At 36.8% G+C, this 12521-nt stretch overlaps 1 protein-coding gene across 6 annotated transcripts in view; it reads right to left on the bottom strand.

Annotated features, from left to right (window-relative positions):
• PRDM2 (PR/SET domain 2) overlaps nt 1-12521 on the bottom strand; it is a 46801-nt gene that overhangs the window by 20278 nt on the left and 14002 nt on the right. For 2 of the 6 annotated variants that reach the window (XM_088529536.1, XM_088529535.1), the window contains one exon: nt 1156-1214. The exons of the other annotated variants lie outside the window; for them this stretch is intronic. In XM_088529536.1, coding sequence (XP_088385662.1) covers nt 1156-1214 — 59 coding nt within the window. Of the gene's footprint in view, nt 1-1155; nt 1215-12521 lie in introns of those variants that run through there. 6 annotated transcript variants of the gene reach the window in all.

Raw genomic sequence — 12521 nt, 5'->3', positions numbered from 1 at the left:
GTACAGCGTGTGATGCCAATGCACACGCAGGCCCTGGGCACTTCTAGATTTGCTTCTCAAGCAGTACCAATTTCAGCATATTGCCAAATGATATAAAAGCCTTCAAACTGCAATGCAATTAATTCTTTCTTACAGAAAGATTGAAAATAAATCATGTTAATATGTGAGATAATATACATTAAAAAAAAAAAAAAATCACTCAAGCCCTAAATTCTGAGGTGTCCTCAATTTGCAGGACACACTATAGCACCCCAAAACTGATTGTCAATGGTAGAAACACTAGGATAGCAGAATTTAACTGAAGTTGAATAATTAGGTCACCTCCTTGCTTATCCTATTGATGTAAAGATCATCTGCAAGTTACTGCTTGACACACTCCTGAGAGGGGAGGGGAAAAAAAAAAAAAAAAAAAAAAAAAAGACAACCTGCTCACAGATACAGTTGGAATTTTTTCAAGTTCTTGGCCTTCAAGGATAAATACATTCAAAGAGAAGATTTATCTAGCACCCAGCCTTTATTCAGAATAGCGAGCAGTTACTTGCATACATATATAATTTTAGATGCGTCAGATCAATTTTTGACAAGTATCAACTAGAGATACCAACTGCTTTTCATTTTTTCCTTGGATCAGCTTTAGCTTGGTCATTTTCTAGGTTGCTGTTCTCCTTAGAATTCTCTGCAGTCAAGCATGGCAGTGACTGCCTCAGATGTACCTATTTCAGTGTCCCGGGGCTGATAAAGTTCAAGAGCAGATGCCCAGGAAAGAGAATTAAAGAACACAGTACTGATGAAGTGATACTTCCCTAGTTTCCCTAGTACACTCTCTCAGCTTTCACCCATCTGTAATTCAGGAGTTTTAGAAGGTAGTATCTAACAGTCCTTGATAGTTTCTCTCAAATGAGTTCACAAACTGCTTCTAAAATCTATGTAAACTTGAAAGATTTGCAATTTTTTTCCCCCTGCACATTTCCGATGAAAAACAGCACCTGAAATTTTATTTTAAGGGATATCAATGAATAACCTAAGACACCTGTGTCTCATTTCTTACATTTTAAGATGTCAAGAACTAATAGAAGCCCACAGGAGGGAGGAAAAAAAATCCTTGCAGTACAGAACCTGGTGGAAGCCTGAGCATAAGTACACACGTGCACTTACCATCAGGTTCCTGAAGGGTCCTACATGGCTGCTACTGCCAGCTGGATCCTCCACTTGGTCTAAACAAGAAAGATACAGGAATGAAACACAGGGAAAGTGAAATGGAAACAATGACAAAAGAATAAATGAAGGGCAGAAATCAATATATGTGTATGTGTGCTAAAAGAACTGCAAAAGAAAGATGCAAAGAAAACTGAATGAAAGAATCAGATGAAAAATAGCTGGTGTCCACAGCGACAAAGACCCAAACAGGAATGAATCAAATCTCTTGCCATATAGTTGTTAAATATGGCTCCTTTTGCTCCATTTCCTTCATCTACATGTTGCAGATAACGCTTTTGCTGACCTATCTGGTTTTTATACCCTTGAGATACCTGTATAACTTCTGTTAGCACAAGACCTGCAACAGACACAGGGAAACTTGCGCTAGTGCCAAGGTCCAGATAATCAACCAAAACCCATGCTACAGTCCTGCGTATTGCAGAGGAGTTCAGGTGTCAGCCAAGTAAAGAAAAAAACAAAAACTACTCAAGCAAGTAATCTTTACTGAAAGCAATCTTTATTCTTCCGCACTTAACACCTTAAGTCTTACCGATCAAGCCAAATCTTCTCCAATGATCTATGATGTTTGTGCTGACATTCTTGTTAACCAAAATATAAATGGAATTGTAAAACAACTGACAGTGACTTCTCTTGAGATGGCATTTCCTTACATTTGGACTTGAATCCTATCATTAAATACTCCTAAATTAGGCAAGACATTGCTAGCTTTAGTAACTTTAAATGTGACAAACATGCTCACAGTTAGGACTATAAAGATATTTGAGATCAGATATGAGATTTCCCAATGCTTTGATCATTTACAAGAATCAGGGCAAACAGATGTTTATCTCCCGCAAAAGCTAGGGCTAGTAAGTAGAAAAAGGAATTACTGGTATTATTTGAGGTATTCCTCTGGAATCTGTAGCCAACACAACTGCCTGCAGCTCACTAGCACATCTATCCCATGCTCATTTACTTTGTTGATAAAAGCATCCACCACTTTGCAGCACATGGTAAACAAACCAACTTTGAACTGCTATCCAAAGTTTTCTGTGATTTGATACAAGCCAAGTTATTCCCCTACGTTGGTCAAAACGCAGGTTCTTGGGGAAAAAAAAGAGGAAAGTGAAGTCAAAGCAGCAGACACAAGTTAGAAAGTATTGACTAGGACAAAACTAGGAAAAAGAAAACATGATAACCTCAAAAGAAAAGTCTTAGCAAAATCTGCTTAAAAAAAAAATCCCTTGAATATTAGGACATCAGCTTCCAGCATTTCTCACGTAACATCACTGTTAATAAAACACCAATTTTGTCCTTAACTACTTGCATTTAAGTACTGCTTTGCAACTTATTTAATTAGAGGAAACTCAGTCCAAAAACTCAAGTGTAAATGTGTGTGCATGTGTGTTCAGAAGTACATTATTAGGTAGGGAGGAACCATCTTTTGAACTCAATCTTCAAACTTCAAACAAAACAGAACATGAAACCATTGACTAGCAAGTGCTCTGGGGGGAAAATACTCAGGCACTAGCAAGAAAAATTACTACCGAAACCCGTAAGCTGCAGATGCTTACACCTCCCCAGACCCCAAGGCTGAGATATTCAAATGCTGCCGTAGAACCGCTTTGGTAGTAGATTTTATTCATCTCCTAAATTGGAACGAATCAAGCCAGAGAAAGGGTGGGGTTTTGTTTCTTTCGTTGCATTTCTATTTTTGCTAATGTAAGATATGCTATACCAGGGGAACTGCCTAGTTCAGCTGTTAAGATGAAACCCATTTCTTTGGCACATGCGTGCACATAAACCCACTGTCAAAATTACTACCTAGGTGGGAAGGTAGCTATCCACTGGATTCAAAGAGAGAGAGTAAGGGTAACATTAACTGATTCCTCCCTTTCTCAGACTAGAGCCTTCTAAAAATGAACATAAAAAGATGTAAAAGGATACAGAAATAGCACATGTGTTCACATTCCAGTAATTTGTAACTTTGCAGGTAAAGTTCAAGGCTTATCAAAAGGCACAGCTCGATATTCTGAAACAGAAATATCTAATTAAGCTGAATGTCAACTAAATATGAATGGTTATATAAAACATACCATTAAAAGGCCTATTTTAGCAGTGCTGTCAAGTTTATACAGCAAATGTCAACATTTAAATGTCATAATGACCTTGTTCTACTCAACATATCGTTATAAATAATAGGTGAGCCATAATCATATACAAATAAAATATATGTGAATCCTTTCCTGCAATGCCATTATGAAGTTACCAGGATACAATTAGTTTGTATAAACTTAACTAGACACCACTAAACAAGTTAAAAGCAAACACTTCTAAACAGTTTGTGTTGATTTTAGTGCACAAATTTATCAAAGCGCAATGTCATTTTAGTTTATGGTTTCTGAGAATAATTTAGAGCTAGAGGAGATCTGAGCTTTATGCTGCCCATCTTCCCAACATATCAAATAATTCTGAAAGCTGACAGCCACAGTAGTTATAATTACGTATTTTGGAAAAATCGGAAGATCTGGCACAACTCCCAAGAAGTCCAAACACTGTAACACTGAACTGGGCAACTGGCTGATGGCAGCACTGTCTCCTTATGGTGGCCTCCCCATTTGCAGCTGGATTCTTTCTTCTCTCAGCTGGAGGTTGTGATTATCCATCGGCCTTGGGCCTCGCACAACCCTGCACTGTTCTGCTGACAAAGGCTCTGCAGAGAACTGTTCTTGAACTGCTCATGATCATGTAATTCAGACGCCAGGGCTGAGCACCCTCGCCCTAGCGCAGCTCTCCATACCCTTTCTTTGCAGGCTGGTAGGAGAGGCAGGCAGTGTGTGCACAGGGTTAGCCCGTCCAGCAGGAGTTTCACTTATATCAAGTGAAGTGGTTTATATCTGGAGCCAAAGGGCTCCAGAAGAGACCTCAGCTGCCTTTCCAAAGCAAGAGGTATGAAAACCAGGTCTTTGCATCTCCTCTTCCATAAGAGGCATTCAAGCCTCCCAATGGCAGCAGGAGACAGAGGGAGGGCAAACACAGAGAAGACATAAGAAACTTAAAAGTAATGCTACTACCATCAACCTGACTCTCTGTAACTACTTCCTACAACAAGAAAATCTTTTTCATATTATAAATGTATATTGCTACAGACAAGCCATCACACTTCAAATGTATATGGTGTGATGTTTCAATCGTAGCCTCATTCATCACAATAAAATCTCATTTTGGGAATATATTTCAAAATACCTGAAGAAAAATGCTTACACAACATGTAAGTAGGAATATATCAAAATATATTTCTACTAAACACTAAATATGAATTTTTCACAAGACAGAGTGAGCAATGTTTTTACAGAAGCTGTCAATGTGACATTTACTTAACAAACTAACTTGTTGCCATGGAAAGCATAAGAAAATTCTGAGCTGGGGCTATTTAAAACAACAATTTCTGCAAAAAATTGGTGAAGTTGTCACTTCAATGACAGTACTGAAGATAAAGTTACTATGTCTCACCACAAACTTCTTAAATTATATAATCCTCAATACACGACAAATGCAAGGGATTGCGCGGCATGGCTTGTCAAGACAAGAAAAATGACAAGGATTTGTCATTTTGTGCTGCTTTGCAAGCAGCAAAAAGGAGCACAGTGCCAGTAAATGGAGTTCTTCATAAACTCGGAGAAGTTTAGGTGAAGGAATTCAGATAAACAGATAAAAGCATTTACACAGAAGAGTCATATGAGCAGGAAGCCTATCTTATACATAGTATTATACCAGTCAGCAAGAACTGATATGGCAATTTTCTTCAGTCTCTCTCACTGACTTACTGTATTGTAATTTATGCACTGTCACCCACTGTAACAAAAAGACTAGCAAAACCAACCAATACATATTATGTTTGTGATAATATGCTATCCACATGTGCAACACCTCATTCAAATCCTTAAACATGATTTAGTGTCACAGACTAACCTGAGCATAAATCACAGGTAGTCTTACATTTAGAGACTAAATAGCACTTACTCACCTATAATGATTTAAACAGTACAGAATATCATCTAGCAACTATTAAACACGGCTAATAAACACCCATAGAGTTTAATCCTATGACAGTTCTAACCCACATGAGCACTGTGCTGCACAATTAAATGTAAATAATTAAACATACAGCTTTTGTCTTCTTAACTTTTTTCCTCTCATTTCTGCATTAACTCCTGTATTTATAAAAGTGGAACAGTAGACTCCGATCAGCTCTAAAATCTAGCAACCACCAAACAAGAAGAACGTCTGGCTCCTACTCTTTTTAATAACACAACATCCTGCAATTCACTACAAATTCTTAGCAAGTTACTTGACAACTAATCATAGTTAAAGGTGGCATTACCAACCTGCTTCAGAAAGTAAGACAGATGTTCTGCCACATGGTTATATTGCATTAGCTTTTTTTTAAGCTAACTTTTCAGGTTAGCTAGTTTCAAGTATTAAAACAGATGGAAAAGAAGCAACAGCTGAAATACAAACATTTAATGGATTTTATAGAAATAATTGGGTTCTCTGTATTTAACCAATCTTCTGTCTCTCAATTCAGTCTTTGAATGAATCATTTTTTATCTGCTGAAAAGCTCTGGAAGATTTGCTTAGCATTCCCTCTGAAACCAAGTGTCTCATTCACTCTTGCTGCAGCCCCACGATGCTTGCCCCAAGAAATGTGTTTCAGTCTCCTCCAAGAATACGAGATTTACTGTTTCTCCCAAGGAAATCTCTAACCATAATACTCCAATTGCTCAGTCAGTGCTCAAAGTAGAGGACTACAGCAGACAACAGCTGCTACTCTAGCTGAGAGCTGACAGCAGAAGTTACTGAATGTACAGTTAGCTCCAAATCAAAGTAGAGAAAATTGATGTCTGCTTAATCTATTAAGCCAAAAAATGGCAATAAGCTCAAAGTCACTACAGGAAATGGCAAATTCATTATTAAAATATTGTTCCAATCAGAGCACAAATATATTTGTCCATTGGTCAGTTAATCTGTTTCAATAAAATTGGATTTTAAACATGTGAAACTTTTTTGAAGACATCTTTTGATACCATAAAAGGTCAAATGAAACAAATACAAAATTATTATCATCGCTAAATGGTGGCTTGGACTTTTTCATTTACAGGCAATTGAACTAGATAAAAAAAGGCTTTGGTATCTTCCTTTGGGAGAGGAAAGACTAAAAGCTGACACTTAACAGTTAAGAATGTGGAAGTCATGAATGAAGTTTCAGCTCAAAGTCCACTTTCCTTTTGCACTCCCTGACTACAGTCCATAAGACCACTTTTGCACTTTACCTGCAACTTGAAACAAAAAGTTTGCAAGAAGTCTTTTTTTTTTTTTAAGCTTAGTTACAAGCTATGACAGCATGAATCTAAAGCAACCTTGTGCACTTTGAGTCTGAACTTACCCCTAAAGAGGTCAGATCTCATTACTGTTCAACTACTACACCCTAATAACCAGTAAAAAACCCTACTAACTTAATGCGTTGTAAGGTTGTGATTACATCATAAGCTGTATGAGAAAGTTTGTGACGTATTTGGCTCCAAGTAGTGGCTATAAGTGAGAAAATTTACCATAATTTATATGAATCAAGCCACTTTCGCAAAGACCAGATCTTCTTCCTTCAACAATCTAAACAGATCTTCCAAAGCCGCTTGGACGCAGTCCTGTGCCACCTGCTCTAGGTGACCCTGGAGTGCAGAGGGGTTGGACTGGATGATCTCTAGAGGTCCCTTCCAACCTTAACCATTCTATGATTCTATGATTGCTAATGGGCTGTCAGCACAGAAGATTCATGTTTGAACGGATACGAACAAGCCTGGCATGTGGCTCAACGTTAGCTAGAATGGATGTACAGCTCACTAACCATTTCTGTGCCACTTTGCAGTATCAAGAAGATAGATTCTCAGCTATTATAATACTCTGACTAGAGTAAGTTTATGCCAATCACCACATCAATAATATTGTCTCTTCAAAGTTCTAAAGCATTAATCACAGTCCATCAAATGCTCCTGCAAAAGCCCATACAAAGTGTCACAACACAACCCACGCAACAGCAAAGCTGGCAAGCTCAGAAGCGCTTCTGAAGATCTCATCCTAAATAACTATCACATATGGGCGATCAAAATAAAGATTGCACTTGCTTAAGTCAATCCAGGGGACAATTTTTATAAAAGCCAAGCTAGCAGTAATTAACAAATATCAATGCTCAAAAGATCCTAATTTCATAGCTACAAATTCTGAAATAGAGAGCATTATTTCAATAATTGTTAAACTAGGTTAAACAGATCACTACAATACCTCCTTCAAGGAAGTTGAGGGAACCCTCATCGACAGAAAAAGGAATCAATTTGCTAGAAAGTGTCCAGTGCCTCAATTCCATTCCCCACTGTAGGTTACGTAACTGTAGACAACATTAGCGAATTTGCTTAGACATGCTGCAACTGTCATCTCGACATGCATTTTCTTATTTAACTTGAAAAAAAAATTGTTATACGGAAAGGTGGTTGAAGAGAACTAACAAAAGCATGGAACATTTAGAACCTATGGATTTGAGCATTCAAGTCATCCAAGAAATACTCATGCTTCCAAGGGTTTATACTTACAAATGTAGTTTTGAAAGAGGTCGATACATGTAATTTAATATCAATTTTTTTTTCAAATAATTTATTTTTACCTTCAAAATGAAGTCTTATCTTCTCCTACTCTTAAACTCAGGAACGAAGCTGGAATGAATCATACCAATTTCACTCTGCTCTGAGAAAACTGAGAGCAGCAGCTATCATGGAAACGAAGGCGTTTACTGTAGAAGCGAAGATGGAAATTTAAAGTAATTCAACTCCCCCACTCAAAAAGCCTCATTTATGAGAAATAAAAGGAATTTCCACTGGTTAGAAAAACTTATTAGAAAAAATTTCCTTTGGTTAAAAAAAAAAAAAAAAAAAGTTACCAGATCTTCACCAGATAGGAAATGCCACCAGCAATGCAGTTTCCTTGATATACCGCAAGCAGATTTGAATTGGAGTTATATCATGCTTGTAAATCAATTTGAATTCAGGAAAATAGTTGTCATTCTGTGGTTTTGTTTCAGGTTTTCTTGGTGACCTTCTCCGCCCCCCTCGTCTCTACTCTTCAGCTAGCAAGTTCTGAAGTCTCATATTCATCTGTAAGTTTTTCAACTACTAGGCAGAATTCCACCTGTTCATTTAATCTTTACATTTTTGTGCAGCAAGTTGACATCGTTTCAGTAACAGCTACGCTTCTAACGTAACCTACGTTGGCAGCATTTTTCCAGGATCTCTGAAGTACAAGCCTCAAGTTGCACTGCATTTAGCATTACACATAAAAACACACATAATCATGTATAGCGGCTCCTATGTGATTCATAATTCACATACCTCCACACTAGTTCTGGGACAGCATTATTTATTAAGAGTTACCTAGACTTCAAAGTCTCCCTGAAATCTGCTAAGAACTACAGCAAATATCAAAATCATGATAGCAGTAGAGCCCCTTATGGTACTGAAGTTTTAACACAGATTTATCAGTTCAAGACTGTTGGAGGGCTTACTCCTACAACCACCACGGACTGTCCAAGGTGCACGTAAGCCTCATTTAGGTGTCTTGCCTACAATATAACAGAGGACTGTGTTTTAAAAGGTCACACAACTGGGCTTGCAAGATAACAGAGCATTTGCTTCCATGACTTCAAGCATTCAAGCCCCTTTATGCAGCATGTAGTTTTGTTAAAATGAAGTTACATACTTCCCCTCTCAACAGCCTTACTCTGCACAGGAAAAATACGGAGGCACATACGGTATTCATTCCAAACAATACTATAAATTATGCCACTGGGGTTTGTTGCCTAGATAAAGCGCTAAGCAGGACACAGTAAAGACACAAATACAGCTCAAGAGCACAGCATACAAGCATTACCACAAGGATATAAATAAGTAGAGTAGAAGTACATCTTCCTCCTCTCCCCCTCAAAAGTTACACAAATACTTTTCACAAATATTTATCAAATTAAATCTGCTCTGACATAGATGTTAGGGCCTTTTTTCCTCCGAGATCAGACTTCTGATCTCGGAGGAAATATAATCCATGACAGGTTATCTCAGTATACTTTGTTTTTATTTTGGGGTCTGTTTAGCATCTTAAAGAAGATTATAGCCTCATAAGACCACTGAATATCTTTTATATCTAATATACAACAACCCTTTAAGGTACTCTTAAACTTGGTTAGTGGAATATGACTTTTGGAAAAAAAAATATACCAAGAAGTCAGTGAAGAGGAGGCTGATATTTCATATTATTTTTAGTATACCATCCTTTGTTATCAAAAAATAAGACAAATTTCTATGCTACTCCTCTAATGGAGAGGACAGCTTGTTAACTGTAAAATGAGCAGTGGAGTCTTTCTTCTTTTCTTAGCAAAGGGAATTAATGAAAAAAGAATGCTGATGCGTTTGATTTGAAAAAAAATCCTACGAGGTTGGTGAGGAATAGAAGCATCAATTGCAAACTGGGAAAAACGGATGACAGTGGTAGGAAAGTCTAACAAATGAAATTTCAGAAAATGCAAAAACAAAGCAATGTTTTAGATCACTTTTCTGCTACTGCTTGTCTAAGGAAATCTTGCATACAGCAGCTGTTAGCTCTTACTGACACAGTAATCATGTCAACAATAATGGGGGTGGGAAAGAGGGGTTCTGACAAAAATCAGAAATGTTACCCAAGAAAATTCAACAGGTTGTTGAACACACACAATGTTTCAATGAAGAAAAATAGATAACTACTCCTAAGCTGTTGTGCATGCTAAAAGAAAAACCCAAAAGAACTTACTCCAACTACAAAGGCTTAGAAGAAAACCAGTCTGTAACTGTCTGTGACAGTAACCTGCATATTTCAGTATCTCAGTGTAAGAAGAGTGATATATATGATCAGAATTAACTGATGAAGAAGTCACAAGAGTAAAGAGCAAGTGCATTTTAAGAACTATGACCAAGGCACAACCAAGATTCTGTCTCCTGCAAATGCGCTGGAGGAGGCTGGTAAATAGAGGGGAACATGAGCTGCCATCATAAATATGCTCGAAAGGAGATTATGAAGGCAGTGTCAGTAATCACTTGCAAACGGAGGTCAGATCAAGGTCGGACACAACATACTACTCCAAACCTATGTTTTCTGTCTAACCTCCACTTGCTCGGCTGCTGATTCTTAAGCACCATCTCAATTTTGCTCGGGCCTATCTCTCACAGGGAGAAAGTCTGAACTGCCACCAGGTGAGCATTTATTCAGAAATAATTCAGAGTCCTCCTACATCAACATGGAAGAAGTTTTACAGTAATTATAGCCATGATCAACTGTGCAGAAACATACCACTTTGAAGCTTTAACAGCTATAAAGTGATCACCTTTTCTGATATTATCAGAGTTCAATAAATGAACTGCAGCAACAAGAATATCCAGAAGTTAAATATTTTTAAATATCCAAGGATAAAATCTAAACACGTTAAAAAAAAAATCACAATGCTTGTTTTACTGAAGATCCTTTAGTTCCTATTTAATAACTGCATGTTTTTAAAAACTGCATACTAATATACCTCTCAAATAAGATCTTGTCCAATCATTTGTAACACTTTTTAAAGTCAATTTGCTTTTCAAGAAAGCACATTTCTAAAGAATACACTTATTCACAATTGATCAAACTTAACAAATCTTTCACCGCTGTGAAAGACACAAGCTGTGAAAGACAAAATCTGCAAGGAGAACAAAATTTATGAAGAGGAAGTAGTCTGCTTAGGTAGCTAATAAATTCAAATTTCACAACACTCTTGAGAAGCTATTTTCTAAGAAGTTTATTAAGTTGATTGTTAATCTGTAAAATTACCTTGTACTAAGGATTTTTTACCTGCAAAACTAAAATCAGAAAAATTTTCTCCCCTTCCCTCATCTCCACACCTTTTAGAGCTGTTGAATTATTTCAAAAAATAAATTTACTTTTTATAACTGTTGAGAACTCACAGCTTACCACAATTTCCTTTACTCTCCCTCAAAACCTCAAGCTCACAGCTAAGACCAAGTAGAGAAACTTTCACATCCAAGAGATGCAGCTGTATCTGCAAGAGAGTTATCAATGGAAAGCATTCTGGAATCTCAACTGCTATCCATTTAGCAAAAATATTATGTTTCTTGCAGGCAAACTGGAATGAATCTTAAGTATTAGCAGATATTATTACAAATACTAAAAATAACCAGGAATAAATACAATCCAATGCACTGTTCTAAAAAAAGGAATAAAAATTCAAAATATACGCATTAGTACAGAACAAAGAACATATTATGAATTAACTTATCTTTTACAGCATGGATGATAAAGCTTTAATCATAAGAAATCAAAGCATACAATGAATGCGGTCTATTACTTAACGATACAAGAGTAAAATTCAGAAGATGAATTACTTCTTGGTTACACTTAAACGTCTTATCTATATTGTGCTTTGCCTATTTTTTTTTTTATGTATATACTTTCTGAAGATTTGTGGCTCCTGGGTAGAAGTTCATGTTTATAAAGTAAGAGTGAAGACCCAACATTCCAAATTAGCCCAATTTGAAATCTGTATAATCCGTAACTGTCAGAACTCCATAAACAGTATAAAAGAGAATTACTGAATTAGTTTATCAATATTTTATCTGTAACTATCTGAATACAAATGAAACTTCTATGTCAGGAAAAATTATCTTAGCAATGATCCTGTCTGGCTTTTCTGATTTATAATATAATCAAATTCTTTCAAGTTGTTTTTCTAGACTTTCAGGTAAATCACAGGCACATAAAATTTTTCATGCCAACGCATAATTTAGGAAAAAGCATACACCACCTCTAATTTACCAAGACTTACTCATGTATATTCCAAAAATGCATTTTAGGACAGAAAGCAATAAAAACCAGTGCTTGAATTTCAGGCTTTGTAATAACCTAGCGCACAAATCTGTTCAAATAAATAACCGATTGTGTCCCACCATTTCTTGCTCCAGGCCTCTCTTCAATCTCCAAAATAAACAGACCTTACTTTAAAGACCCGTTTTTCTAAATGTTTGATCGTGGTCCCAGTGCAAATTCTAGTCAGCTACGGTGTAAATAAAATCAGTCCCTAAATTATCATTTTAAACCACGTTCAATGAGGCCATTTTACATATTAGCTCCTTTCCTTATTCTGATTCATGGAACACCTGCAGAGAAACCTGAGGTACAGGAAGGGATACCCGTGTGCTACAACATAA

Source organism: Tinamus guttatus, unplaced genomic scaffold (assembly GCF_059628265.1).
Source record: "Tinamus guttatus ecotype Peru unplaced genomic scaffold, ASM5962826v1 Tinamus_guttatus_pri_ptg000332l, whole genome shotgun sequence".
NCBI classification, from domain to species: Eukaryota; Metazoa; Chordata; class Aves; order Tinamiformes; family Tinamidae; genus Tinamus; species Tinamus guttatus.
This window is presented reverse-complemented; position numbering and strand designations above follow the sequence as displayed.